The following is a 27,910-nucleotide window of genomic DNA, read 5'->3' as shown; positions in this document are numbered from 1 at the left end:
CTGTGGTATTCTGATTTAGTAATGAAATGATATTAGCTGTGTTACCACCTCCACACCACTAGAGGCAGCATCAGGCCCGAAAAGGAGCAGATTTAGAAGTTCACAAAAAGCTACAGAATTTGTTAAAAACTGTGAAATGAGCTTAATTAAATAAAAGAGAGAAGTTCAAAAACATGCTGAGAGTGAAAATCCTTCCTACAGGTGAAGATATATCACAGATTTCATAAGAAAATAAAAACAGGAGGCCGTGAATAATATAGAAAATAATAATAACATAATAGAAAAATAATAAAGAAAATCCCATTTCCAAATAAGGTATGGGACAGACAGAGGTCTTCCTGTTTGCTGCAGAAGGTTCTTCTCGCTGAAACAGCAACAGGAGGGCGGGACTTCCTGTTTCAATGGCGCCGCTGTGTCTGACTCACCTGTAGTGTTTCACCTGCGGCGGCAAAGCCCAGCTGATGGTCAGAGCATGGACCTTCCGGACCGGAACCACTGCAGAATGTTCACAAGATCAGAACCATCCAGAACCAGTCAGACGGATCAGAACCAGTCAGACGGATCAGAACCGACCTCGGTAGAGCTTGTGGAAGGCTGGAGTGTCGAACGGCTGCTGCAGGTGCGAGAAGTCGGGTCGGGGTTTCCCGCTGCAGAAACATCAGAACCTCATTTGATTGGTTGGCTTCATTTAAAGTGGCGGTGTCTGTAACCTGATTGGTTAAATGGTAAGCCAATCACAGCAGCATCGGCTACACAGGGTGTGTGTGTGTGTGTGTGTGTGTGTGTGTGTGTGTGTGTGTGTGTGTGCAGCCTCACTTGTTGGGTATCTGGATGAAGATCTCTCTCACCCACTCCTCCAGGGTTTCCAGCGACTCTGCAGCAGCCAGATGGTTGTCATGGAAACACAGACATCAGAGTTACGTCATGTGATGAAATCACAGATTGGATCAGTACTTTCAGGTTTATTCTGCTGCTTTTCTTGGAGCTGATCCGAGCGACAGAGCCTCCTGAACCTCCAGCGGGTCCGAACCGACTGAGCCCGGTTCTGTTTGATTCGGTCGGGGTGCTCCAGGTCAGCAACAGAAACATTCAGATGGTTCTGATGGTACCTCTGGACTGCACCGCCAGGGTCATGTAGTGAGCAGAGTAATTTCTCCTCCAGAACTCGCGCAGCCTCTTGTAGGTGTTGATCCTCTTCTCCCGCGGCCCGTGCTTCAACGTCTGAGCGTTACCTGAGGAGAGACGCCACGAAGGGTCACGCGACGGGTCACATGACGGGTCACGCGACGGGTCACATGACGGGTCACACGGGTCATGTGAAGGTTGTTACCTTCCTGCTGGGCCGGGCTAATTAATGACCGGGCCCTTTACACCCAAATAATAAAGCTCATGATAATTTAACTTTATAACATAGACATGCCTTCAACAGCAGATTCTGCACCACAGAGAGCGACGACGTCATTCTGAAATCCATCTGACATGAAGTTCAACAAACCGAGAGAACAGAAACATCAGGCTGCTGGTCACTAATGATGAACCGACACAAATTCAAATCCGTTCAGATCTACGGATGGGTTCGGGTCATTTTGACACTTTATCAATTTCAACTCAGAGCCTGGAGCAGCTAACAACTGCTGAAGCTAGGTTTATTGTTGACATGTTGAAGCGGGAACGCAGCGCCCCACGCCGCATGCGCAGTGTGTCAACACCTCGTGCTCCTCTGGACATTTGTTAATCGCTGCCAACATAAAGTCCGGTTCGGTTCGTCTCCAAGAAGAGGAACAAAACAGTTTTTGGCTTTTCCTTGCTCTCCGTTTTCCATCCTGTTCACTTTGTCTCTCCACGGAGCTCCACTCCTGTTAACTTAGTCCGTAGAAATGCTCTAGCTGGTGACAAGCTTTACCCAGAATACACTTTGAGACAACATGGACGATCCACTTGTAATTTTGTGTGTCTTAAAGTTAAGTGTAAATAAAGCCAGTCATGCAGCACAACATTTTATTCAATATTTTACACCCACTATGTCACTAAAACCAGCAACCATGAGTCAACCTGACTGGGCGACTCATGTGACCAGACACACACCGCCTCATCACTCCAACTCAAATCCTATTCTGTCTCCCATCTGGGCTCCCTGTTGCCCCGTGCTGGGCCCCATCTGGGCCCCGTGCTGGGGGCCCCGTGCTGGGGGCCCCGTGCTGGGGGACCCACTGCACACCCAGCCCTCCTGGAGCTCCGCCCCGGCCACTGAGGCTCCCCCAGTGGCCGGCTGCAGCCGTTACAACGGGTCGGACTGCTCCTCAACAGAACCAAACAGTGGACCGACCGGGGCGCTTGGGCCGGACCGGATCAGAACCGCAGCTCACCCCAGCAGAACTTGGCCATGGGATGTCCGGGTCGGGCCAGACTGCCAAACAGCATTTCCTTACGATGGGAATCAGACGGCCGGGCCAACTGGTACTCTGAGGACAGAACCAGAACCAGAGAGGAAGCTGAACACACCTGTTAGAGATGCCGACCTGGGTCAGAACCGGGTCAGAACCGGGACTCACCGCTGTCCACGGCCTCCACCTCTCGGTCCACGGCATCTTGGACCATCAGAGGACAGATGAAGAACTGGGCCCACCTGAGCACAGGAGACCCATCAGGACCGGGTCCGACCGGGTCGGGTCGGTTCCGAGTCTGCGCTCACCTGTCCAGGGCCTCCCTGAAGAACTTCCTCTGAATGTCGAACTGGAAGACGGTCCGCTCGCAGTCGGTGGACGCGTTGTCGCTGCCGCCGTGGCGCTTCAGGAACGAGTCGAAATCGTTCTCCGCCGGGAACTTCTCACTTCCCATGAAGACCACTGGAGACAGAACCAGAACCTGAACAGAACCAGACCTTCAGGAGGAGTCCGGCTCCCTGCATGATGAGCCGCTGGTCATAATGTTCTGCCTTGTTTTACTCACTGTGCTCCAGGAAGTGGGCGAGGCCGGGGAGGTCATCGGGGTCACTGAAGCTGCCGACGCCGACGCAGAGAGCAGCGGCCGCCTGGAGAGCCAACCAGAAACAAACGTTAATAAAAATGAAAACCTTGAAAAACAAACAGAAAACATCAAGAAACATCAAGAAAAACCCAAACGCCACAGAAATCAAACATCCGCTCCACTCCGTTTCTCCTCCATAACCATGTTGACAGTTTCACAGGCCCAGAAATAAAGTCAGAGAATGTGAGCAGATTTCTTTCTTGTATCGTGCACCAGAAATAAAACTACAGCTAGAAAACCTTTCACCAAACTAATGAGCTAAAAGGACTAAAAGAGGATTCAATCTTCAACATTCAATAAACGAGACAATGTTTCATCCTGACAACAGGAAACACTAACATCTGTTAATAAATTATTTAATCTCATTTTCTAAATTCTGAATCACGTTTTGAATTTTAGCTGTAGAATAACTTGTATACTGTTGACTAAAACTCTTATTCTCCTTTCCAACCTCCCAGCGTTCAGGTAAAGACTCTGATTCTGTTTTCCACAGTTACCAAAAACGACTAAAGTTTTGGCAAAATGTCTTTAAGTATCTTCATATTAAAATAGTTTCATATTAAAATGCCAGTACCATCCTGATCTAGAGTTGCTTGAAAAAGGAAAATCCAGGTAAACTAGTGATGATCAGAAAACCCAAGTGGAGAAATGAACCAGTTGGATCATCTATTTCTAGAGTAATGTGTGATATAAAGTCTGTCCAGCCGGGTCACTCTGACCCGTTTCCTGCTGATCTCCAGGTTTCATCCTCCAGCTTCACTGAGCTGCTTCAGAAGATGATGGAGGATGAGGTTCTTCTCTGGTTCTGTTGGAAACCTCCAACCCCCAGCACAACACACTCATTTGATTAGACTGCTGCAAAAAATAACACGTCCTGAAAAATGTTAACCCTTTGATCTCCCTGCTTTGGTGCATAAACATTAATAAAACAAAAAAAGATATTTCTGTTTCTACTCCAATCACTAGGACCCTTCCTGGGACTAACTCAGTACAAGAAACTATGTTAAGGTCCAAACCTGGTGAAAGTAAAACTGCTACAGCAGCAGATGACCTGGTCCAGGAGACCAAACATGTTTCTCTTTCCCACTCAAAGCCGCTCCACCTGGTCTGTCTGGTAAAAACACAACATCAAGTTTCTCTTGCCTCATCATCTCTAAACCAACCATCTGTTTCTGTGGATCCCTCCACCACGGATATTAATCATCCATCCATCCATCTTCTTCCTCTTATCCTGGTCGGGTCGTGGGGTCAGCAGTTTCAGAAGGGAGGCCCAGTCTTCCCTCTCCAGTCTCTTCTTCCAGCTCCTCCAGGAATCTCAAGGCGTTCCCAGGCCAGCAGAGAGACATCGTCCCTCCAGAGTGTCCTGGGTTTCCCCTCCTCCTGGTGGGACATGAACTCCTCACCAGGGAGGCATCCAGGAGGCATCCTGACCAGATGCTCCTCAACTGGCTCCTCTTGATGTGAAGGAGCAGCGGCTCTACTCGGAGTCCCTCCTGGATGACTGAGCTTCTCTCTCTAAGGGAGAGTCCAGACATCCTGCACCAGGGATGTCTGGACTCAAACTCCAGTCCTGCAGTTTTTAGATGTGCCACGATACAAAACACTGGAATGAAATGGCTTAATGACCTCCTGCTTGTGTAGATCACTTCTTCAGAGCCTTGCTAATGTGGGAACGTAGATCGACCAGTAAATCGAGAGCTTCGCTTTTTGGCTCAGCTCTCTCTTCACCACGACAGACCGGTGCAGCGCCTGCTTGACGGCAGACGCTGCACCAATCCGCCTGTCGATCTCCCGCTCCCTTCTTGCCCCATTTGTGAACAAGATCCTGAGATACTTGAACTCCTCCACTTGGGGCAGGACACCCCCCCTGACCCGGAGAAGGCACTCTACCCTTTTCCGGCTCAAGACCATGGCCTCGGATTTGGAGGCACTGATCGCCTTCCCAGCCGCTTCACACTCGGCTGCAAACCACTCCAGCCAGAGCTGCAGATCACGACCTGATGAAGCCAAAAGAACCACATCATCCGCAAAAAGCAGAGATTTGATCCTAAGGCCACCAAAACGGATCCCCTCAACACCTTGGCTGGTCCAGAGATTCTGTCCATAAAAGTAATGAACAGAATCGGTGACAAAGGGCAGCCCTGGCGGAGTCCAACTCTCAGCGGAAACGAGCCCGACTTACTGCCGGCAATGTGGACCAGACTCTGACACCGGTCCTACAGGGACCTGACAGCCCGTATCAAGGAGCCCGGTACCACATACTCCCGGAGAACCCCCCACAGGGCTCCCCGAGGGACACGGTCGAACGCCTTCTCCAAGTCCACAAAACACATGTAGACTGGTTGGGCGAACTCCTAGAACCCTCCAGGACCTGCTGAGGGTGTAGAGCTGGTCCAGTGTTCCAGAACCAGAACCAGAACCAGAACCACACTGCTCTTTCTGAATCCGAGGCATGGATATTTAATGTCCTGATGTTATTCATACAGGTGAAAAAGAGAGAAAATCAGCCAGTTACTTTAATCAGGATCTGATTTCTGAATTTTCAACAATTTTGAACCTTTTACTCTCCAACTCTCTCTGGATGTTTGTCATCTGCTTTTTCAACCGGAACCGTTTCTTTTCATCCAACATTTCAAAACCAAATATTTTCTGCACCACTAATGAGCTTGAGGCCCCTAGTGGCCATTTTAGTTATTTATTTTTATTAATGTGTATGTAACACGGTAATAATCTAAATATAATCATTTAACAAAATAAACTGGCTGCCCTCAGTCTGATAAGAGAGAGAGAGAGCGCAGCTGGTAACTCTTCCTCTTCCTCCATCTTCATCGTCTGACCCACCTGTTTCTCTGAATTTCTCTTCTTCTTCATTCTATCTTCTTCATCCACCTCCATCGGCTCCGGCTCCTCTTCCTCATCGCTCTCCTCCTCCTCTTCATCAGAGCTGGTACTGGATTCTTCTTCTTCCTCATCATCATCATCATCATCATCATCCTCTTCCTCCTCCTCTTCCTCACCTTCCCCGCTCTCCTCCTGCTGACCCTCTTCGTTCTCGTCCGCCTGATCCGAGATCAGCAGAACCCGGAGTCCGTTACCGAGTTCAATGAACCTGCAGAGACCGAGAGCAGCTGGAGACCAGAACTGGGACCAGAACCAGAACTGAGACCGGGACCAGAACCAAGAACCACCTGTACTTCTTGGGGTCACTGGGGGACTTGATGATGTCCGGGTCTCCCTGCTCCGGCTCCACTCCTCCTCTTCCTCCTCCGGCCAGCATCACTTCCTGTAGAGACGTGGGTGGCGGCTCACCCGGATCCGGGTCGCCCGGCTGACTCGGACCGCTGGCACCGCTCACCGACTTTTTGGTCCGAGGCATTTCTGAGTTGTGAAGCAGAAGCTGCACCTGCAGAAGTTTGAGGTTTATGTTTTTAGTTTAATGTTGAAGAAAAGCTGCAGGTTTACATCAGGGGCGGAGCCAGAGGGGCTGTGGGGCCCCCGGCCCCTGATGACTGACATGTAACAACAGGTCATTCCTACATAGCAGAGGTGATACCAAGTCAGTGTTTTGCAAGTCTGAAGTCTGTATCCTCGAGTCTAGGCCTGTCACCATAACTAATTTTGCTGAGCGGTTAATTGTCTCAAAAATTATCCAATCAAACTTCAATCAAATTTTAATAGTATAGCACATTTCAGCAGCAAGGCATTTCAAAGTGCTTTACATCACATCAAACACAAAAACACAATGCAACATAGAATCAACAATAAAAACAACATCAAGTCAGATTCCGTCAATAAACCTGCAATTGATTACGTTTCAATAGACCTGTCGCGATAATCGATAAATCAATTAATCGTACGATAAATTAAAATTATCACCGTCATTTTAATTATCGTCTCTTCCAGCCTTTTTCTCTTTCTGTTGATGACACTGAATGAAAAAAGGTTCAACTCCGCTGCTCTCCACTGATCCTCCCTTCCTCATTTCCTCAGTGTAACGTCCAGTTCACACTACACCATCTTAGAGCTGTCGGCCGATTGTCGGCCCATTTTCAAAACCTGAGAGATCACATATTAGCCGACAGAAATCCTAGGTAGAACGGTTCCATCGGGTTCCATCGGGTTCCATCGGGCCGTGTGGTGTCCAACAATGGGCACAAAATAATGGCTCCAAGTCCAGTGAAGTCATTTTAAAACCAGGCATTAATCAATGCTTTACTACAATCTCCCTGCAGTGCATGTGGCTCTAGTGTCAGCGTAACGTCCTGACTGAATGAAAATCATTAGAACCTATTTATGTCACGTTAACGAAGAACAGCTGAAAAGTTACCGGGTTCATCAACTGGTACCAATTTGGCTCCAACTCCTCCCCTCCTCATTTCTATATTCTTTACACCAAATGTTTTATAAACATTAATGTTGTTTCCACATATCATCTCCAATGTCCGCTGGACTTCGGGTTGCTGTGTCAGCTGTTTGGGATTCCCCTCTGTAATTTCCCCTCAGAAAGCAGGAGGAGAATCCGGCTTTCTGATTGGCTACCTGTCACATTCAACAGGCTGCGTTAAGCTCCCAGTGGGGAAAACCCCTGATTTAGATCGGAGCGCCACAACGATCTACCGTAACACACCACACACTACAGGATGATCGGTTATGAAACCACAAGAGACAATCTGAGAACATCAACGTTCTCAGATTGTCTTCAGGGGAAAATGTAGGAGTGAACTAACGTGTAGTGTGAACTATTGCATCAGGTAGTCGATGTTCCATCTTCTCTATTTAAATCTAATGATTACTGAAGGACAATATGGTTTACAGACTTCATAATCTGAACTCTTTTGGTTGAATCCAGTATTTATTTACACTTTGATGTTTTTATTCAAGTACATTTTTGTTAATGGAGACTGAGAATCCATTTTATTTTTGTTTTTGGTTGTTTTGTTTATTTTATCAGTTCCAGTGTTAAATGTTCTTTAGAAAATAAAGTGTATCTATCTTTGGCAGGAAATCACATGAATTATTATGTCATTTCATTTCATTCCCTACTTTTATTAAAATATTGATCTCTTAGGTGTCTCAGTTGCAGGAAAAACTCTTGAGTCAACTAGCTGATGATGCAACTTTATTCTTACAAGATAAGTTTCAAATTGATGTTGCACTTAAACTTTTAAATCCATTTTCTGTAGCCTCTGGTCTTAAACTGAACTCATCTAAATGTGAACTTCTTCCAATCAATAATCAATTATCTATCAGGTATTTCTGTGAAGTCTGAAGTTAAATATCTTGTGGTAACTATAATTAAAGAGCAAACAGCAAGAATTAAGAAAAACTTTGATCTAATTATTCCCTCCAGTCAACAAAGATTTAATCTGGTTACACAGAGACCTGACCGTCAGCTGGCTGAAACTGAAAGTTTTTTTCATCTTGTCTTAACATCTCAAACAGCCTTTGCACTAAAACTGATCAAATAATCTTTGATTTCATTTGGGAACAAAATTCTTATTAAGAAGAATGTTCTGATCAGTAATCAGTAGATTAAGTTCTGGTGGTTTCAATGTTCCATCCATTTTCTTACAACCTTCGTCCCTAATGGGGTGTTTGTTACTGTGCAATAGCCAGCCCCGCCCTCCCCTCACAACTCCTTGGGCTGACTACTGACCAGTTCTCTGTCTAACAGGTCCGGAAAATCTCTAAGACCTGGGTCTTACCCTGAACACAATCTAAAGAGATAATCTGTTTAAACTGGTGGCGAAAGGGATTCGTCTAGCGCTGACTGCCTCCTATCCAGAAGTCATGACCCTTTTCAGTTAGGAAACAATCAACTGAGTAGCCTCACAGCTGCATAATTTCAATAACCACTTCTGTTAACGGCAGTTCCCTTTCTATCGTAACTTGCACTTGTTAACGGCTAGATAATATTTAGTGACTAGGATTTAAGTCCCAGGGTCATTGTTTTACTCTCACCAAAGGAAAGTACGAAGCCACCACATTACTAGAACCATGTATACTGATTTTACTATAAGTAGAAGAACTTTAATTCAAATGACTCAATTAATTTCAATGTCCACAACCTAATCAGAATTTTAAGATATATGTATTTATTAAGCAAGCTTTGGCAGGGGAAAAGACAGGTATACAGAATTTGCTCTAGGATTACCATACAAAAGAAATTAATAAAATTTAGATTAATTCAACCTTTCTCTAAAAACTTCCCTACACTGTCATCTTTCTATCAGATAAGGCTTTGGGGTGCGGCAGAATCTCATACTCATCGGTGGGATTGGATCAGGGCAACAGAAATCCTTGTAGTCCTTGGTCAGAATCTTTGTCTTTGAATCATAAAATCCTCTTCGGAACCGAAACAAAATGAACTGTCTGCCATCCAGCCGAACAGCTCGCGATCAATCCTGTGACTTTTGTTCAGTTCCCCAAGTCCGTTGCGATGTATTTTGAGATCGTGGAGTTGAGTGCAGAGTGTGGAAATCCAATGAGGAACCAAGAGATTGGGTTGGTGGAACTCGCCCTTTGGTCCGGCGTGAGGAGCTCCGTTGTCCTCCTTGTGAGGCGCTTTTCTTGGTTCCAGGGTGTAGTCCTCTGCTGGTCTTCTTGCCGCTCTTGTGTAGAGTCTCAGCGCCGGGAACGAAGAACACCGTATCACCTCGGTCTCATGTTTTTATACTTTTCTCCCTCCCTGGGGAGTACACCGAGGGAGGGAGAGAGAGAAAGACAAAGAGCAGTTTGTGCTCTGCTTCATAGTTGCGCAACCCGCCCATCTGCAAATTTGGGCACTATGACTCACTTGTGAGGTAATGTGCTTGTGAATCTTGGGACTTTCCGAGAGCAATAGACTCCCGCTTGAGACACAATGACCTCATTGCAAAACCATGTGTTTGGGCCTTTTTGGGGCTTTCCGAGTTGCTATAGCTGTATGTGTCATAGCCTAGGACTTTCTGGGACTTTCCGAGTTGCAATAACAGCATGTGTCAGCCTCAGCACCCCAACCTTACTTCTCCTTATTCTGTATGTAACTTTTAATCATACAAGTTACTTCAATCATTAAAATCATATAAAACATTAGTACATTAGATGTTTCAATTCTATTCTCTTGTTACAACATCAATAGAATACAGAGAACACATTCTCATACAAAGAGTACACAATAAGCAATCATTTTTAATCAACATACAGGGCTGCCACAATCTTCTAGGTACTTTATGATCCGTTGTTCTGCATGTGCCTGGACTGATCTCAAATTTACATACATTTTCATACCAGAGTTCTTGACACCCCCTCCTTGAGATCGGACAGTGCTCAGCAGAACACGCACAGCCCTACTCAAAAGAGGTCAAGGCCGTTGTCCAGTCCATCATCACAGCAAAGAAAGAGGACATCTTCTTCAGCGATGAACGTAGGAGAGGGAGACGGTGTCCACGCATCCACAATGTCGTACTCCGTGAGATTCGACGGTGGTGGGAGCAAGACATCCGTGTCCATATCTTCGTCAGATGTAGAGCAGGGCTGGGGCTGAAGATGTGGGGGACTCGGCCGAGGTGGAGGAGCTGGGGCAGAACCAGCCACAGTCACCTCTTGGGGAGGTGTTGGGAGACATAACTCTGCCAACAGCTCCTGGAATTCTTCCTCGTAGGTGGATGATGAAGAACCGGTGTCAGTCGTCTGGCAGGGTTGGTGAGATGAACTGAGTAACTCAGTTTGGGAACACTGATCCTGTGTTGCTGTGCTAGTTTGGGTTCCGACGTCGACGAACATATCCGGAGATACTGGACAAACAGGGGGAATATACTCTCCCACAGCCACCACCTTGCCATTCAAAAGATGAAGAGTAGGTAGGCAACGACGGGACACTTGGTTCTCCCACAATTTCCTAACAATGGGGTACAGCCGCCCATTGCCCAGTTTGGACGATGATAGCTCGTTGTCGTCTTGGCCCCAGGCAGAGGTCCACACGATCTTGTGGTCTCGCTCCAGGATTCTAGATGTAGAAGCCGCAATGTACGGGGCCCCACGTCCTTCGACGCAGAAGAGAGCCGTTACATAGCTAAAGTGAGTGTGCACACACTTGTGACACCACCGAGTTGACGATGCAACCCAAAGGAATCCATAGGATTCTGCGGGGATTCCACACCCCACACAGCAGATCGGTACCTAGAGAGAAATAGCAACCCAGGTAACTTCATGATTAGTTGCAACTGATTAAAAAATATTTACATAAATATGTAGCCAAGATGCCAAAGCAGAAGAAAAGATGTAAATTAGACTAAGCTGGTGTGCCAGATTGAGCTGCGAGCCATGGGGAGTTGATCACGGGGGGATCGTAGATGGGGGCTTGAGGCTCCTGAATGGAATCATGAAATATGGCAGAGTAGGTCATGAGCCAAGCAATGAGGGGCAATGTAGAGGTCTTCTTTATCCAGTAAAGGATCACCAGGACCCCCCAGCATACTGCCCAAAGGACCAGGAGCGCCCATCTCTGGAGCCAGCGACGCTTGCTGCTACCCTTGATGGAATATGCTTGGTGTGCCAGGTAGACGAGGATGTAGACGGCCAAGAGCCCCTCTACGATAGCAGTGATGATTTTGAGAGGACCGGCACGGGTGGCATGAACTCCTCCACACACCAACTCCATTACCATGGCAGCTGTATCCATGGTTAGCCAGAGGCCTGCGACGATGCCTTTACGCCAGTTGATTCGGGTTCGGCCCATCAAATAACAAGCAAAGAGGGATAGAGCACAATCCCATCTTTGGAGAAAGATAGGGCGTAGGATGATCTTCATATACCCTTGCAGAGCGACAACCACCCTTAGTGGCTGATCAGTAGACCATAAACCGGTGTGGGAATATATCACCCAGGCAAAGATGACACTGATCTGCTCCACGGTACTCACTTGAATAGGCGCAAAGAGTGATGTCGGAGTAGAAGAGTTAGTAGATGAGTTAGATGCCATGATCTCTGATGATGGTTGTTCTTCAGGTCAGGTCCCCACCGCAGCCGTGAAGAGGAATGGCTCGTAGGCACATAGCAGCCGTCTTTTATGCGGATTTACGCTCCGCCTTGGGGGGGAGGGGCTTATAGTCCTTCCCCCTGCAACGACAAAGTTCCTTCAGCCACACCTCCACGATGACCTTGCCCATGATCAAAACCACGGCAACGCCCAGGAGGCCTAGCAAGTATGGCCACAACATACTCAGGGCACTGAGTATCCAACCTTCGACAATAGAGAGCCCTCCCCCTATCACGTCGGCAACTCCTTCCACAACGTCGGTGACTACGGTGGCCACAGAGGAGCCCAGGACCTCATACCAGTAACATTCATGTTGATTCTTTCCGTCTCCACATTGCTGCCATGTCTCTTTGGTCACATAGCAGGTAAGGTTAGAATACATAAGGTTAGGTCCAACCCAGTCGAACCCATGGTCTACTTCACCCTGGCACAGACTTTTCCGGAATGCATGCCCCTCCGCAATGGCGATGATAGGGTGTGGGATGAAGGGAACGGGGGCATTAAGGATGCTTTTGCGCTTCTGGAGGTGATAGCCCAGGATCGCATCAGTACATGTCTTTCCACTCACGATTGCTCTCCGCCACACTCCGTTGATCTTCCTCCAAGTAACCTCCGATGAATGGGTGTCATACTCTTCTGCGTAATGGTCTTTGCAGTAGTCTTCCCAGCCTATGAGCGTTTGGCAAGGTTTCCTGGCCAATGCTATGACGCATTCAGTGTTGTTGCGTCGACACGTCATGCGCCAGGGTCTTGGGTTCACATATGGCTCGGGTCTCCAGAAAGCTCCGGGCCATATGGTGACTTCTTTGGAGTAGACAGTGGCAACATACTGATATTTTATCCAATAATTATTTGATTGACTGAGACAAGGTAACACCCAGTTTTGAAATTCTCTTTGTTGAAATCCCCAAAATTCCCAGTCCCACTTTCGATAATAATCCTCATACCAGCCTTGCAGAGCGAGCTTTGCTGTTGGGACCAAGTCCGGGTCGGGGCATTCATAGGTCCATACTGTGAAAAGGGCGTGATTTGTCTGCCAGATGTCACAACGTGGAGAGGAGAGAGTCCTCCTCCAGGTGGTTCCGTTGAGGCTGTCGAAGATCCTTTTGGCCACACACTTGTCGATTTTCGCAAACTGGTCTTTAGGAGCATTGAGAAGATCGTCAGGAGTTGGGAGTCGTTGGGTGCGCAGGTCGGCAACCTGTGGTCCTTTTAACCCGTCGGGAGAACGAGCAGTCCCTTCAGGAAAATCTCCAATGTAGTACAGCTCGGCTGGTGCAATGTAGGTCCATGGGAACGAGTTATTTAGCCAGGGTTCTATTTCAGTTCGCACAGCTCTCACGCGAACCCATGAGACAGTTATGTATTCTTCTATGCCTAGTACTATGTAATTTTGACTGCCACATCTCATAAATTTGTTCCACAAGCAACTGGAGAGCAACTTAAACTTGTTGTCATAACAGTCTGCCTGGTCCGTTTGATATATGAATCGTCTGGGGCCTTGCCGAATCAGAAAAGCAGTGATGTTCGTAAAACTTGATGAATCCTGAAGTTGTGTCTTATTCTTCGGAGGTCTTACCACAGGCGGTCTTCTGGTGACGACAACATCTTCCTCACAGTTCAGGTGATAATCCCCCCAGAAGTCCCAACGTGGGAGCCAGGTTCGACAACCTGAGGCTCTATGCGGAGCCGCATAGACTACTTCTGTATCCCAGTATCCTTGTAGGGGCAACAAGATCAAAGGTCGACAGGCCATGTTGCAGTGCCATTCCGGCACCCCTAGGTCTGGGTGGATCCAGTTGCATCGGACGGTTCGGCGTTCCTTGCGTTGCAGGATCCTTATCCAGCAGAGAACTCCGTCAGTGAGGAAGTTGTAGTTGTAGATCTCCCATGTACGATTCATGAGGGCATCGATGTCGGAATCATTCAGGCTGAATGCTCGACTTTCCACATACTTTTTGCCATAATCCTTGGCAAATACAGCAGTCATATTCTCGGTGGAAGTATCTTTTTCCCATGGCACAAAGATGGATGTTGTACTTACATTCCAGCAATTAAAGTTAGCGTACTTGGAGTGACCATAGGTGACTCTTGAGTGTGTAAGTTGCCATGGTCCAACTCCAACGAAGTATAGGATAGTGGTGAGAGTAGCAGAAGCGATTAGCAGGGCGAAAGAGCGAAGAACGCTTTTGCAACAAAGGGATTTGGCCTTAATCGTAGTCGTTTTCCGTAGCAGGGGTCCTTCGTCGTAAATCGTCTGAGTCTTCCGGGGCTGATATGTCGGCCAGTAGGTTTGGTTTCGTAGGCATTCTTTTCAGATGGATGTCTTCCATTTTGGTTCCAACATGTGACGAATCAGTCGTTCTCTGGGGTCTGCTTCAGTTGGAGTTACGCAGATCTTCTTTAATGCTTTGGTGTGTCGCTGGGCAGCTGGGTTCTTTGCAACCCGTCTGATGGTTCTTCCTCGCTGCAGCGTGGTATATATTGGAGAGGGGTAGGGCAGATCTGGTTCCAACCCCCTCCACACCCACTTCCATAAGAACATCCTCCAACAGTCGGGCCTGGGAAGTGGGCCCTGTGCACTACCACTTGTTACCGCCTTATCCTCCCAGGCGCCATGCATGTGCCCCACGGGGATTGGAATGGTGATATATGTGCACAAAGATTGGCCCTGCAGTGTGAGCCGGGTGCGGTACCCCATAGGTGGTGGAGTAAAAATCCTTTGATGCGGAGGGTTGGGGTAGACCCTGTCCATCTCCAGTCTCAGCGGCAGTCGTGTGTTGTTGAAGATGAAACGGTCCGGATCACCTTCCATCTTCACCAGAGTTTTAGCCATGCCGGGGGATGATGCCCAGATGATGCAGCCGTTTAACGCTATTTCACAGTATAATCCCTGTATTGGCTCCAAATAGTGGGGTCCCCATCTGATTCTTACTTCCATTCCTGCTGTCATCCAGTATACAGTGTTGAAGATCCAGGGGAGATGTCTCCGGCAGTCCGGGGAAATCTCTGCTTGCTTCACCACGCTAGACATTTGTCGCCCCCTCCAGACCGCAGGTTCTGACGGGGAAAAATAGTACACGCTGTGCCACGATCTCGGTACCCTTTCATCGCCATTTCCCACATTCCCTATGTCTTGAAAATCGGTTGGGCGTAGGTAGATCAAATGTTGGAAATAATAAGCTTCAGAAAGTGGGAACGAAGTAGTGAAATCTTCTCTTGGTTTATCTAATAAAACGGAGCCATGGGGGAGTTTCAGAAAAGGCCCTCTTTTTGAAGTCCCTGACCAAGCCCCCGTGCCTACTTTAAATAGTTTACTTACAAAATATCTTTTTCCATCTCGTTTTTCATTTTTTTGCTGACCTTTAGTTGTGACGACTCGTGTTCCTCTTGCCTGTAGGTCCGTTATTTCTAATTTTCTTCTTCCATGGGAATGTGAAGGTGAGTGCCTGCCAGGGGTTGGTCTTTATTTTCTTACGAGGTGGCTCCGGTTCAGTAAGGGACACGGTGGCATAGACCTGTTCCTCCGGCACCGTCTTGATTGTTGCTCCGACTGAGTAGATCCCCTTAAAAGGGATGATGACCATCTTCACTGACAGTTGAACCTGACGGGTGGTGCTTGAATCAGAGGGCGTTCTTACCCTATGAGCCACGCCTCCAGGGACCTGCAGTATTCCATCGCGGAAAGATGACTCTGCTGTCACCCAGTAAAGAGATGACTTTTCCTTGGGTCTCGAGGCATTACTGCCCCATCCATCCAGCTCGGTGTTGTAGTAGTATACGTCGACGTATGCTCCACTCTCCCTTGGTACGTCTGGTAGATCCGTTACTGGGATGGTGCAGTCATTGATGATCTCCAAGATCAGATGCGCCCAGGTGGTTAGCTCCCAAGGGCCTGTCCACCCCCCGTTGACGGCCTGCACTTTAGTGTCATCCGGGAGTAGATTTAACTCTCCAGCAGGATGACTCAACTGAGGCCGAAACACCCGAAAGATTACTGGGGAATGTTGGGTGCCTACCGGTAGGAACGGTACGTGCGTCCGAGAGGGGTCATATGGCCAGGCAGCTTGAACAGACGTCCACAATTCGTCATGGGGCCCCTCTGCTGTCTTCCACACCCCTTCTTCTGTCCCCGACGGGTCCTCCGGAGTAACAGGAGGAGCAGAAGGTCCGGGGAACCAAGGGGGTGCTGGTATGGGGCTCTCATAAGTTGACCGGGCACGGTCGTTCGATTTAAACAGGCGTGAGGGCGCTGTAGTATCTCTTTACCTGCCAGCCTTCAGCCTGTCCGTGCTGGAGACACCCTGCCTTCTGAATCAAGTCACAACAGACAGTACAGTAGCACAGTTCCTCGCCGTCCCACATGCACTGACATCTTTTCAGTTCCTCCTCCTGCCAGCCCCATTGGGCCATCACCGTAAGTCGGGGCAGGTATCCTATCCGGCAGTTCCCGCAGAACAGGGTGCTCAAGACGATGACCGGAGAGACCGGCAGGGAGCCCAGTACCAACGCCGTTGCCTCCTGTCGCCTGGGTTTGTCACGGCCTGGTCCTTCCCAGGTGGTAGGGAGCTGGTTGTCCGTTAAACAAACAGGGCAGCAGTTCTTAGGTCCACTCCACATCACCATTTCTTTCTCCGTCGACAGGATTCCATTTTTGGCCCATTCCAATTTCTTCAGGGCTTTTCCTGTCCAAATCCCTGAAGTTGTTCTTCTAATTACAACCACCCCTCTCACGGTGGCCAGTCCGAGATAGGGTGGAGTATTACATGATTCACTGGCCATTTCACCGGCTTCTGTTTCACTTTAGTTAGGAACTGGCTTGAGCTGTTCGACTCCTTGGATCCCCTTCTTTTCCAGCAACACTGTGTTCCTATCCAGTACTTGCTTGACTATGTCTGTTGTTTCAAACTTGGGTTTCACTGCTGCATTCACAGGCTGATCTCTTGCTCTGACCCACACGCGCTGTCCCACTCGGAATGGCACTTTGGGCGTCAGCTTCTCCTTATTGTCGCTGGAGCTCCGCCCCACTTCCTTCGTGGTGAACGGTCGTTGGTTGAGCTCCATCGCGGGGGCGGGCCTCTCGGCTCTGCTTCTGTCGTTCAGGGCCTGTCCAATTTCCACCGCTTTGGTGCTCCAGCTGTTGGTGTTAGCATTCTTAGCTATCCAGCTTTTCACTAATCCTATGGTGCGCTCCACCACCCCGTTGGCTTGTGGGGTGTATGGGGGTGAATAAACTCGCATTATCCCATAGGTCTGGCACCATTGATCAACCTGTGCATTACGGAAATGCGTCCCATTATCCGTACGCAGCTCCTTCGGGATTCCCAGGGCACTGCACACTTGCTCCAGCATGCCGACAACACTATTGCCGTTTGCTTTCCTGGCTGCTTTCACAGTTACAAATCCCGACATAGAATCCACCAGCACCAAGAGGTACTTCTCACCTCTTTTTCCTGTTATCCCCATGGGGCCTGCAACATCCATGCAGACTGAGCCCCAGGGGACTGTGCTCTGATGGTCAACCCGTCCAACCGCTGCCCTCGGCGACCTGCGTTGTATTGACCACACACTTCGCAGATCCCTCAGCACGCGCGCTGGACCTGTTTCACTGGGATCCAAAGCTCTTGCTCCTCCAGCTCCCTCACGGGTAGGTCGCGCCGGCATGTCCAAGGGCTTCATGCACGCTCCGCACGACCTCGGCCCACGTACTCTTCTGGGACCTCCCGACCTTTGGGAGTACTGTCCCACTTCTCGGTACCGACAAAGACAATCTTCCGCTGTTGGACATAACAGTCCACTTCCTCATTCCCACGCCAATGAGCTCCCTCATGCGTGTGCGCTTTCTGATGCTCAACTTCGAGTTCTAGCTGCAGCTTTAACTCGGCAATCTTTTTCCACAAGTCTTTATGCGCCACTGGCTTGCCTTTGGCTGTTTCAAAACCATTCTCTTCCCAAATGGCCAAATCTTCTTTAAAGGCTTGAGCACAGTAATAGCTATCCGTGACTATTCTGGCACTTTTGATTCTTCGTTTCACCAACTCCAACAGTCCTTCCAATATTGCTGTCACTTCTCCTGCTTGGGCGCTGCCGGGGGCTTTTCCCTTCTGTCGGCATCTTTCTCTGCCATCTTGCTTCAGGATGAACCCCCAGTAGGCCGTCTGATCGAACCCTTTTCTTGATCCGTCGGTGTAGAGTATCCACTCTGGTTGTTCTGGTGTTTCGGGTGCTTCTTGTAGTCGTTTCTTCGTGGGTTGTGTAGGCCCAATTTCGAGCTCTGGGTCTAACAAGATGTCTTCCCATCTTCCCCATCGTGCATTAGTTGCTTTGGTGCTTTCAACAGTCCCTTTTCTTAGAAACTTGTGGACCTGACTTTGAGTGATGACTTTAACTGGTTGTCCTTGTGCTAGGTCTTTCAGGACACTCCAGTAACGAGCTAGCACCGCCAGCTCTTTCTCCTCCTGTGGGTACTTCTTTTCCACAGAGGTCAAGGTGTAACTCCACAGGGTAACCAGGCCCCCGTTCTCGTTGCTTACTTTGATCATGGCGTCGTCGTTCTCACAGCTGATCTCTGCCACCAATCTATCCGTCAAACTCCTTGGTTCCAGTCTCACAGCTGCTTGGATCGCCTTTCTCAAATCCTCCAGGTTCTGTTGATTAGCTGCTGTCCAAACCCATGGTTGCTTTTTCTCCGTTTTCTCCGTCTTCATTTTTCTTCAGGCAGTTGTACAACGGTCTGGCATATTTTTGGTAGTTGGGTACATGGTCTCTGACATAGTTACATAATCCTAATATTTTCTGCAGGTCATTTTCTGACTGAGGGGGCTGAATATTCATCAATTTTTCTCTGTATCCTTCCGAGAGTCCCAGGTCCGACGTGACCTGGAACCCCAGATAATTTACTTGGAACTGTCCGAATTGGCATTTCTTGAGATTAAGTTTCAGACCTGCCTTAGTGAGGTTTTCGACCACAGTTCGCAGCTTTGCTAGGTGCTCCTCTTCAGTGTCATCGGCAATGAAAACATCATCTATGTAGACTGTTGCCCCCACATCCCCCAGTACCTCCATCACGGCTGACTGGAAAACATTTGGAGAGTTCTTGTATCCCTGGGGCAACCTCTGCCAGACGTAGCTCTTGCCTTTATGGGTGAATGCTGTCTTACCCTGGGATTGTCTTGCCAGGCGAAGTGAGAAAAATCCATTAGCCAGATCGATGCAGGACTTGAACTTCTTGACACGGAGTGTTTTCAGTGTGCCTTGCGGGTTGATTAGGCTGGCTCGGTTCGCTACGGTTCTTCGATTCAGGGCTTTGAAGTTGATCACCGGTCTCCAACCCCCTCCTGCCGATTCAGGTTTCTTTACCGCTTGGATGGGGCTGTTCGTGATGGGGTTGAGTTCCTCTCTGATGATTCCCAGGGCGCTCAGCTCCTTCACTATTTTGTCCATTTCCTCGACCGCTCCCGGGTTCAACGGGTACTGTCGAACAGGCGGGTGTACCCCTCCTTCGATGTGATGAACAAACTTTGGACCCAGATCCCCACAGTCGTTCTTGAACCGGGCCACCTCCGCTGATGTGATGATTTCACGCAGCTTCTCTTTCCCAGCCGGGGAGAAGTCGCTCTCTTCAATTTTCTGTTCTGTCACTGCTGGTATGTCGACCGGCTTGTACCAGTCTTGTATTTCTGGTCCAGCCTGTGTCGGTCCGACTCTCACAAGCCTGGCTTTCAGGTTTGTCAGTCGCCCGCTCAAGGAGCAGCGATTGTTCTTCTTTTTTCCTAGTCCTTCTAAGTCTTTTACTGTGAGAAGATTATAGGGACCTTTTACCCACACTACTCCTTTCCAGGTCCCGTATGGCATTTCTTCTACTTTTCCATTGGCAAATTGAACCTTTAGGTGTCCTGCTGTTTTTAGGTCTTTGCGGGTCATAGACACCTCTGCTCCGGTGTCCACTAGATAGGGCACTCCATCCACTTTAGCGTAGATTTCATCCCCCTTCCAGTAGGCATTCTCTAAGATGACCCGCGACCTGGACTCCATTACTTCGTTGACCCTCCGTTCCCGACTTTGCGGGCCTCACGGAGGGCCATCCTCTGTTCTGGGCTCAATTTTCTATAATCCTCATCTGACAGGAACGGGCCTTTCCTTGGCTGGTTTGATGGTGCTGGCGGGACGACTGGTTTTCCCCGGCTCCGGTGCTCCTTGCTGGTAGGGTCTGCTCTGGAAGTTAGATGGTGGTCTCACATTTGCCTTATTAGATGGTTTTGCAGGCTGGCTAGACTCTTTCTTACTTCTTTATTAGAAGTAGTGCTGCTCCAGGTCAAATCCTTGCACTGCTGTGTCCATCTGGGCGACTGTGGTGCTTCTCACCGGCAGCTTCACGAAGACCAGCTCACCTCTCCGTCCTTTAGTCACTTCGCGCAGCACCTTCACATATCGTGCCGGGGAAACGGTTTGCTTGAGTGTGTGCCAAAGGGGCTCTAACCGGCTCCCTTTGTCAAGTCGTCCTCTGGCTCTTTTGATCTGGGATTCTTCATCATCCATGTCTTCTAACACCAACCTCTCATAGTGGTTCTGTGCAGACTCGATCCAGTCATCGGGTCCTGGTCACGCTAGTAAGCCACAGCTTCTTAGCTCCCTCATGCTTAGTAGCAGACACCACTGTAGGCCAGACGTCCTTCAGATATTCCTCGTTGGTCTCATCTGCACCCTTACTCCTAATTATCAGTCTCAGATTCTTGAGTTCAGCGTAAGCATCCTGGCTCGCACTTAATCCTGTCGGCTGGGCTGACACACCTTTGAATGGCGGCGGATCCCCTTGTCCCAGTTGCAGAGATGTCCCTTGGGGCTCCTCTTCATCAGCAGACACTTCGTCCAGCTTCTGTCGAGTTTCTCGGGAATACTTGTATGCGGCTTTCTTCAGTCGTCGCAGCATCACGTCGTACATAATCCCGATGTAGGCTGTCCTGAAGTTGGCGGTCAGGGAGTAGTGCGCCGTCAGGGTCGAGCAGGACGGTGTCATCAGTATGTTAGCCCATTCCCCGACTGTCGCCTCCACCTCGAGTGTAACTCGGTCCTCCAGTCTGCTGGCCCAACCTCCCGGGATCTGGTACTCCTTTTGCCCGACTTCTGGTACATACGCCCGCCGTCCATCCTTAGCCTGGACGGGACCCCAGGTCAAGTCTCGAGCCAATCTCTCAGAAGATTTTTCGATGTCAAACGTCTCCGTCTCCTTCTTTTTCCCTCGATGTTGTCCCGTCCGGAGCGGCCTGTAATCAGCTGGAGGCTGCTTCGGGTCGGAGAAGGCGCTCTCGTGGTCGCTCTCTTCTTCCTCCGCTGCAGGATGTTCGCGCTGCTCCTCTCCGTCCTCTGCGTCGCTGATGTCCTCGTACTGCGTCTGTCGAAGAGGTTCCCTCCGGGGGGAGTTCAGCGGCTGAATCTTGACCGGTTTCAGTAGTCCATCTTCCTTGTCAGCCTGCCGTTCGTTCTTCACCTTGTCTGCGTTGAATTTTTCCTGTTCACTGTCGCTTCTTTCAAACGTGAACTCTTTGACGTATTTTGCTGCTTGGGAATCGGCTCCGTCTGATGAGGCTCTCAGCTTTATCTTGATGGGTTCCACCACTTTGGCCTTGCCTGCCTGTGAGGTACTTGGAGGCGAGCTCGGCTGGATCACCAGGGGGTACTTCTTAGCCTCTGGTGGGGGGGGGTTGACCCGGCGTTGCTCCTCTATCGCAGCTGCCATTCGTACCCCTTGCTCCGTCTGAAGCCGGTGCAGACGAGGGTCGACCACCACCACCAGTTCCTTGAACCCGAAAAGATGACTGTTGGTCTTGGCTATGGTCACCAACCCGTTCTCAGCAACTGACTGGGCGGTGTTCCCCGGCAGCTTTGGTGTTCTCAGTCCTTGTACACTCACCACAACTCGCCTCATTCCCCCATTATTACCGGCCACTAGACCCCGCTCAAGGCCGTGCCAAATCTTTTTCCGGTAGTCCTCAAGGTTATCTCCCTTCTGGTAAGCGTCAATCGGGACCAGAATCACTGCCCCGTAGGGAAGCCTGTAGCCATTCACGATGAGGACCTTCCCTCTGGTTGCAGTGGCTCTGGCCGCTTCCCTCAGCAGCAGTGAGTTTTGCTGATAACTCTCTCCGGCTTGACGTTGGAGGTCCCCTCGGAATTCCCGGTTGTGAATCTTGTATTTGTGGTTGGCGAACACGATCAGTCCATCACCCTCGATGTCCCATGGGCTCCCAACAAGCTGAAACACCTTGAGCCCGGTCTGCATCTTGACACAGATGGCCTCCGGCGGCAGTGGGGCCAGTTCCTGGGCCATCCTCCAGCCGTCCGACTTCTGGGTCTTTTTCCTCGGTCTGTCGGTTCCCCGTAGTTCCTCGTCTGTGCTGTCCCCCGCGTCGTCTGAGCTGCTCTCCTCCCGATGTTGTGGCGGCGCCGATGGTCTCCTCCCTGTGCTGTGAAGCGTCGGGCGAAACTCGGACTGTTGAGCTTTCCAGCCGATCGCAGCCTTTTTCAGCTCGCCGTCCTTAACCATCTGCTGGAGTGCTTCCTTCGCCTCCTCTGGACGTGTCGGTCGAGGACTTCCCGGGGCCGATGACGGAGCCAGTCGAGATGGTCCTTCGTCGTCGTCCGAAGTCTGGATGACGAGTTCCATGTCCGCCGACCCCAGTTCTCCGACGGGGGTTCCCTTCCTGCTCGGGAAACAGGATGGAGCCTCAGCTACATCCGATTCCTCCTCTCTCATAGCCGGGGCTGATACTTGTCCCCGTTCCTTCTTCTCCTTTTTGTAGGCAGCCAGCCGCTCCAATTCCTCACGGCATTCCGTGTAGCGATTAACTCCCCTGGCATGGGGGTCCACTAGTATTCCGTCTAACCCAGCTGCCCGGGTCGCTGTCTTGACTACGCCGTCATATTTCTCAGACGGGCTGTAGACCATCCTTATTTCACTGTCCTTCTTTTCCTCAAGCAGGTCAGCAAACCATTTCAGCCAGGCTTTGATCTCACTCTTTTTGCTGACCTTAACCGGACATGGAACCACACACAACCGTGTGCCATAGTCCAGTTTGGAGCAGCTGTAGATACCTTTGGTGTTCGTCAGGTGTGTCATCAACTCCGGTAGACCGTCCCGCTTCAGTGCGTAGTGATGATCATAAAACATACGCTGGTTTACTTCGGTCCATGTGTCTATCCCATCACCAAGCAGCAGCAACTTCATTGGAGTTCTGTGTAGTTGGGATGTGGTGAGCATAGATCGCCACTCTCCTTTACTTTGTTCGCCATCCTCGTGGCCTAGGCCACTTCCTTGTGGATTTTCTTGCATCGGTCCAACTTTCGAGTATCCATCATCTTCACTATCCATTCTTGTTCTTTGTCTTCGAGTTGCCTCTCCCCCAAAGCCTCTCTTATCGATATAGAGCAGGGATGGGTCCAGGCCGGGTTGGCTACTGGCTTCACTGTCTGGATCTGGTCATTTATCCTCAGTAGAAGCTTTCCCTCACCTGTATGCTATACAGTTACTGCGAGGGTTGTGACTGACAGCCCTATCAGTCACCACTAGCTCCTCTCCCTAGGAGCTAGCCACTAAGTGAGCTATTCAGAATCACACATCTGTTTTTACTGACTTAGTACCTGAGGCCCTCCTACTCCGTTGGACTTGGGCCCACCCAGGGACGCCATGTTTGTTACTGCGCAATAGCCAGCCCCGCCCTCTCCTCACAACTCCTTGGGCTGACTACTGACCAGTTCTCTGTCTAACAGGTCCGGAAAATCTCTAAGACCTGGGTCTTACCCTGAACACGATCTAAAGAGATAATCTGTTTTAAACTGGTGGCGAAAGGGATTCGTCTAGCGCTGACTGCCTCCTATCCAGAAGTCATGACCCTTTTCAGTTAGGAAACAATCAACTGAGTAGCCTCACAGCTGCATAATTTCAATAACCACTTCTGTTAACGGCAGTTCCCTTTCTATCGTAACTTGCACTTGTTAACGGCTAGATAATATTTAGTGACTAGGATTTAAGTCCCAGGGTCATTGTTTTACTCTCACCAAAGGAAAGTACGAAGCCACCACATTACTAGAACCATGTATACTGATTTTACTATAAGTAGAAGAACTTTAATTCAAATGACTCAATTAATTTCAATGTCCACAACCTAATCAGAATTTTAAGATATATGTATTTATTAAGCAAGCTTTGGCAGGGGAAAAGACAGGTATACAGAATTTGCTCTAGGATTACCATACAAAAGAAATTAATAAAATTTAGATTAATTCAACCTTTCTATTAAAACTTCCCTACACTGTCATCTTTCTATCAGATAAGGCTTTGGGGTGCGGCAGAATCTCATACTCATCGGTGGGATTGGATCAGGGCAACAGAAATCCTTGTAGTCCTTGGTCAGAATCTTTGTCTTTGAATCATAAAATCCTCTTCGGAACCGAAACAAAATGAACTGTCTGCCATCCAGCCGAACAGCTCATATCCTGTGACTTTTGTTCAGTTCCCCAAGTCCGTTGCGATGTATTTTGAGATCGTGGAGTTGAGTGCAGAGTGTGGAAATCCAATGAGGAACCAAGAGATTGGGTTGGTGGAACTCGCCCTTTGGTCCGGCGTGAGGAGCTCCGTTGTCCTCCTTGTGAGGCGCTTTTCTTGGTTCCAGGGTGTAGTCCTCTGCTGGTCTTCTTGCCGCTCTTGTGTAGAGTCTCAGCGCCGGGAACGAAGAACACCGTATCACCTCGGTCTCATGTTTTTATACTTTTCTCCCTCCCTGGGGAGTACACCGAGGGAGGGAGAGAGAAAGACAAAGAGCAGTTTGTGCTCTGCTTCATAGTTGCGCAACCCGCCCATCTGCAAATTTGGGCACTATGACTCACTTGTGAGGTAATGTGCTTGTGAATCTTGGGACTTTCCGAGAGCAATAGACTCCCGCTTGAGACACAATGACCTCATTGCAAAACCATGTGTTTGGGCCTTTTTGGGGCTTTCCGAGTTGCTATAGCTGTATGTGTCATAGCCTAGGACTTTCTGGGACTTTCCGAGTTGCAATAACAGCATGTGTCAGCCTCAGCACCCCAACCTTACTTCTCCTTATTCTGTATGTAACTTTTAATCATACAAGTTACTTCAATCATTAAAATCATATAAACCATTAGTACATTAGATGTTTCAATTCTATTCTCTTGTTACAACATCAATAGAATACAGAGAACACATTCTCATACAAAGAGTACACAATAAGCAATCATTTTTAATCAACATACAGGGCTGCCACAATCTTCTAGGTACTTTATGATCCGTTGTTCTGCATGTGCCTGGACTGATCTCAAATTTACATACATTTTCATACCAGAGTTCTTGACAGGGGTCAGGAGGGTTGCTGGTTCCTCTCCAGCTACGTTCCGGGCGAGAGGCGGGGTCACCTGGACAGGTTGCCAGTGTGTCGCAGGGTTTCAATGTTCTGGACTTTAATTCCCTTCATTCTACATTCACAGTTTAGTGAATCCAAAGATATTTAAAAACTTCTAATTGAACGTGGCGTTGAATTCCTGCACACGTCTTTAAATCCTGGGTGGCCCAGACGTTTTACTAAGACGCAACTACAGAATAGAAAAGCTCCCTGTTCATTTATCAGCTTCCAGAAACAACAACTTTTATCCTGGTTGGTTTATTAACTTTTCTCCTCATAACTGTTTTATTTGGAATAACCAAAATATTTGCTTCAAGCATAAATCTCTATTTCTTAAGAACTGGGTGGAAAATGATATTCTATCTGTAAAACAAGATAGAATATCAGCTGTTTAATTATAATGAATTATAAATTATAAATATAATTACCCTAAATAATTTTCTGTTTTTGATGTTTTTCCAGCAGGTTGGAAGTTTCTCATATCAACATCAGGTGGAGCTCATGTCCAATATCCCAGATCTCCAGAGTTATTGATTGGTAATTCAGATCCATTGATTAGAATTAAAACCAGAAATAAACATATTAGAGAAATAATAATATTATTATTAGCAAACTGCTTCGATCTTTTATTGGAACAATCTTTATTCAGATATTGATTGGGAACAAACATGGTTGTTGCCAAGAAAGTTTTATGTCTCAAATAAAATACTGGAGGTGTCTCTTAAAATTCTACACAGGTCAATTCAGTCCTGAATAAAAATATTCCTAATTTTGATCCTTTTTGTTCCTTTTGTCACATGAACCAGAAACATTAAATCACCTTTTTGGGAATTTCAGCAAAACGTTTTGTTGTGACTTCAATATTTTCTTTAGTCTGAAATGTAATTTATTTATTCCTTTGAATGTTAAACGTGTTTTCTTTGTTATTTCCAATAACAGCATGTGTGGAAAAGAATATGTTATAAACTTTATTATTCTGTTGGCTCAGTTCCACATACATGCCTGTAAATGTGCTAAAAATAAATGCAACCTCTGTTTTTAGAGTTTATGTAAAATGTTTTTAGGACCCTTTAAAAATGTGCACCAACTCTAAAGCTACGAAACTTATAACTTTAAGTGATGAATTTGATTTGTCAACTGTTACTTTTTCCCCATTGAATCTTGTGGATTTGTTACCGCAGCACCACGAGCATAATACTGTCTGCAATTGTATATTCTTTATTTATAAATAAAGTTTAATTTAAAGAGAGAGAGAGAGAGAGAGAGAGAGAGAAAAAAAGAGAGAGAGAGAGAGAGAGAAAAATTTCACGCTAAATTTCACGTTAATATCAGCCGATTTCAGACCGGAGCTGCTAGCTTAGCATCCAGAAAACAGACACACAGCAGCGGCTTAGCAGTCGGAGCCGAACCTTAAACACCTTGGAAAACTGCAGTTCTAAAAGGACGAATTAAGAACTGGAATTGAACCAAGCTGTTAACTAACCCGCCTTAGCGAGTGAGTCTGCTAACTAATCCTGCTAACCGCTAACTGCTTGAGCCGGCGCTTCAGCCCGGTTCTAGTTTGGCTTTGTCAGCATGTCGGCAGCCCTGTGTTGGTTCTGAAATTCAGTTTGGACCTGTGGTACCGGCAGGAGGAAGACTTACCTGAATGAGGGCTTGAGACAGCTGCTGCTGGAGTTTCAAGTTGGTAGTTGGAGCGAAGCTGCGGCTGCGTCAAAGAAGAGCTCTGATTGGTCGAGAGCTCAACAGGCTCGTGATCAGCAGTGTCTTGTTTACAATTTTATTTATTTATAGGTACATATTTCCTTTGTTTCCAGACCATGAAGTCGTTCGCATCATTTAAAAATAAGAAACAAAATACACCATCAAGTGAAGAAGACAACACATCGAACACAAAGCAAATAGTTATTCTAATATTTTTAAAAGTTCGAGGTACAGTTTTGTGTTGCTATGTTACAGTTGATAAAGTTCTATGAAGATGCAAGTTGTTCCAAACATAAATAAAACCCAAACAGAATATTTTCTTTCCAATATCCTGGAGAGAAAATAAATTAGTTGCTGAATATTGACATATGAACGGACGATGGAGAACTGGAGGACTTTACTTTATTATAAATTTTTCCTAAAATTAGCATAATTCATTATGAAGCACACAATTTTATCACAACATTCAGACTGACTATAACAATTTTCGGGCTGATGCTGATAGTGTGTTTAAATTTTTCATTGAGAAATTTTTCCACGTCTCAAAAGCAGGGCCGCTGCCAGGAATCCTGGGGCCCCTGACAAAAAATTTAATATTTGCAGCTGCTGTTACAATTTCTTCAGTCTATCTGAACCATCAGAAGCGTCCCGATTTTAAAGCCCTGCTTTCTTTGGTCCAATACTGATAACTAGCACAATATTTACTGCTCATGAATTTTACATCCATCATTCAGTTTGCAAATAG

General features: G+C 47.9%; 2 protein-coding genes across 3 annotated transcripts; both read right to left on the bottom strand.

Annotated features, from left to right (window-relative positions):
• Positions 1-300: 300 nt before the first annotated feature.
• LOC122836043 (nardilysin-like) lies at positions 301-27,312 on the bottom strand. The gene is made up of 11 exons (XM_044125690.1): positions 27,106-27,312; positions 6,216-6,430; positions 5,869-6,136; positions 2,950-3,031; positions 2,693-2,846; positions 2,553-2,626; positions 2,367-2,462; positions 1,110-1,232; positions 817-874; positions 574-647; positions 301-495 (listed from the first exon to the last, which is right to left on the bottom strand). The coding sequence occupies exons 2-11, from the start codon at positions 6,401-6,403 to the stop codon at positions 422-424; spliced, it is 1,191 nt and encodes a 396-aa protein (XP_043981625.1). The 5' UTR covers positions 6,404-6,430; positions 27,106-27,312; the 3' UTR covers positions 301-421.
• On the bottom strand, positions 9,100-13,589 carry LOC122836042. 2 transcript variants are annotated; one of them, XM_044125689.1, is made up of 2 exons: positions 11,930-13,589; positions 9,100-11,187 (listed from the first exon to the last, which is right to left on the bottom strand). In XM_044125689.1, exons 1-2 carry the CDS (start codon positions 11,987-11,989, stop codon positions 10,360-10,362), a joined length of 888 nt encoding a protein of 295 aa, XP_043981624.1. In that variant the 5' UTR covers positions 11,990-13,589; the 3' UTR covers positions 9,100-10,359. Both variants share the same exon structure in this region; 1 of them encodes a protein (XP_043981624.1).
• Positions 27,313-27,910: the final 598 nt, after the last annotated feature.

Source organism: Gambusia affinis, linkage group LG08 (assembly GCF_019740435.1).
Source record: "Gambusia affinis linkage group LG08, SWU_Gaff_1.0, whole genome shotgun sequence".
NCBI lineage: Eukaryota > Metazoa > Chordata > Actinopteri > Cyprinodontiformes > Poeciliidae > Gambusia > Gambusia affinis.
Note: the sequence above shows the minus strand (reverse complement) of the source record. Positions and strands in the feature narration are given on the sequence as shown.

What these genes read in the sequence shown, in the direction of transcription:
- LOC122836043 (XM_044125690.1), bottom strand. Translation starts at nt 6,403, where the DNA reads ATGCCTCGGACCAAAAAGTCGGTGAGCGGTGCCAGCGGTCCGAGTCAG. An exon ending in AGAGAAATTCAGAGAAACAG is followed by an intron (nt 3,032 to 5,868) that starts GTGGGTCAGACG and finishes TTGGCTCTCCAG; the next exon opens with GCGGCCGCTGCTCTCTGCGT. An exon ending in CATGGCCAAGTTCTGCTGGG is followed by an intron (nt 1,233 to 2,366) that starts GTGAGCTGCGGT and finishes GTCTCTCCTCAG; the next exon opens with GTAACGCTCAGACGTTGAAG.
- LOC122836042 (XM_044125689.1), bottom strand. Translation starts at nt 11,989, where the DNA reads ATGGCATCTAACTCATCTACTAACTCTTCTACTCCGACATCACTCTTT. An exon ending in CACTCTTTGCGCCTATTCAA is followed by an intron (nt 11,188 to 11,929) that starts GTGAGTACCGTG and finishes ATTTCTCTCTAG; the next exon opens with GTACCGATCTGCTGTGTGGG.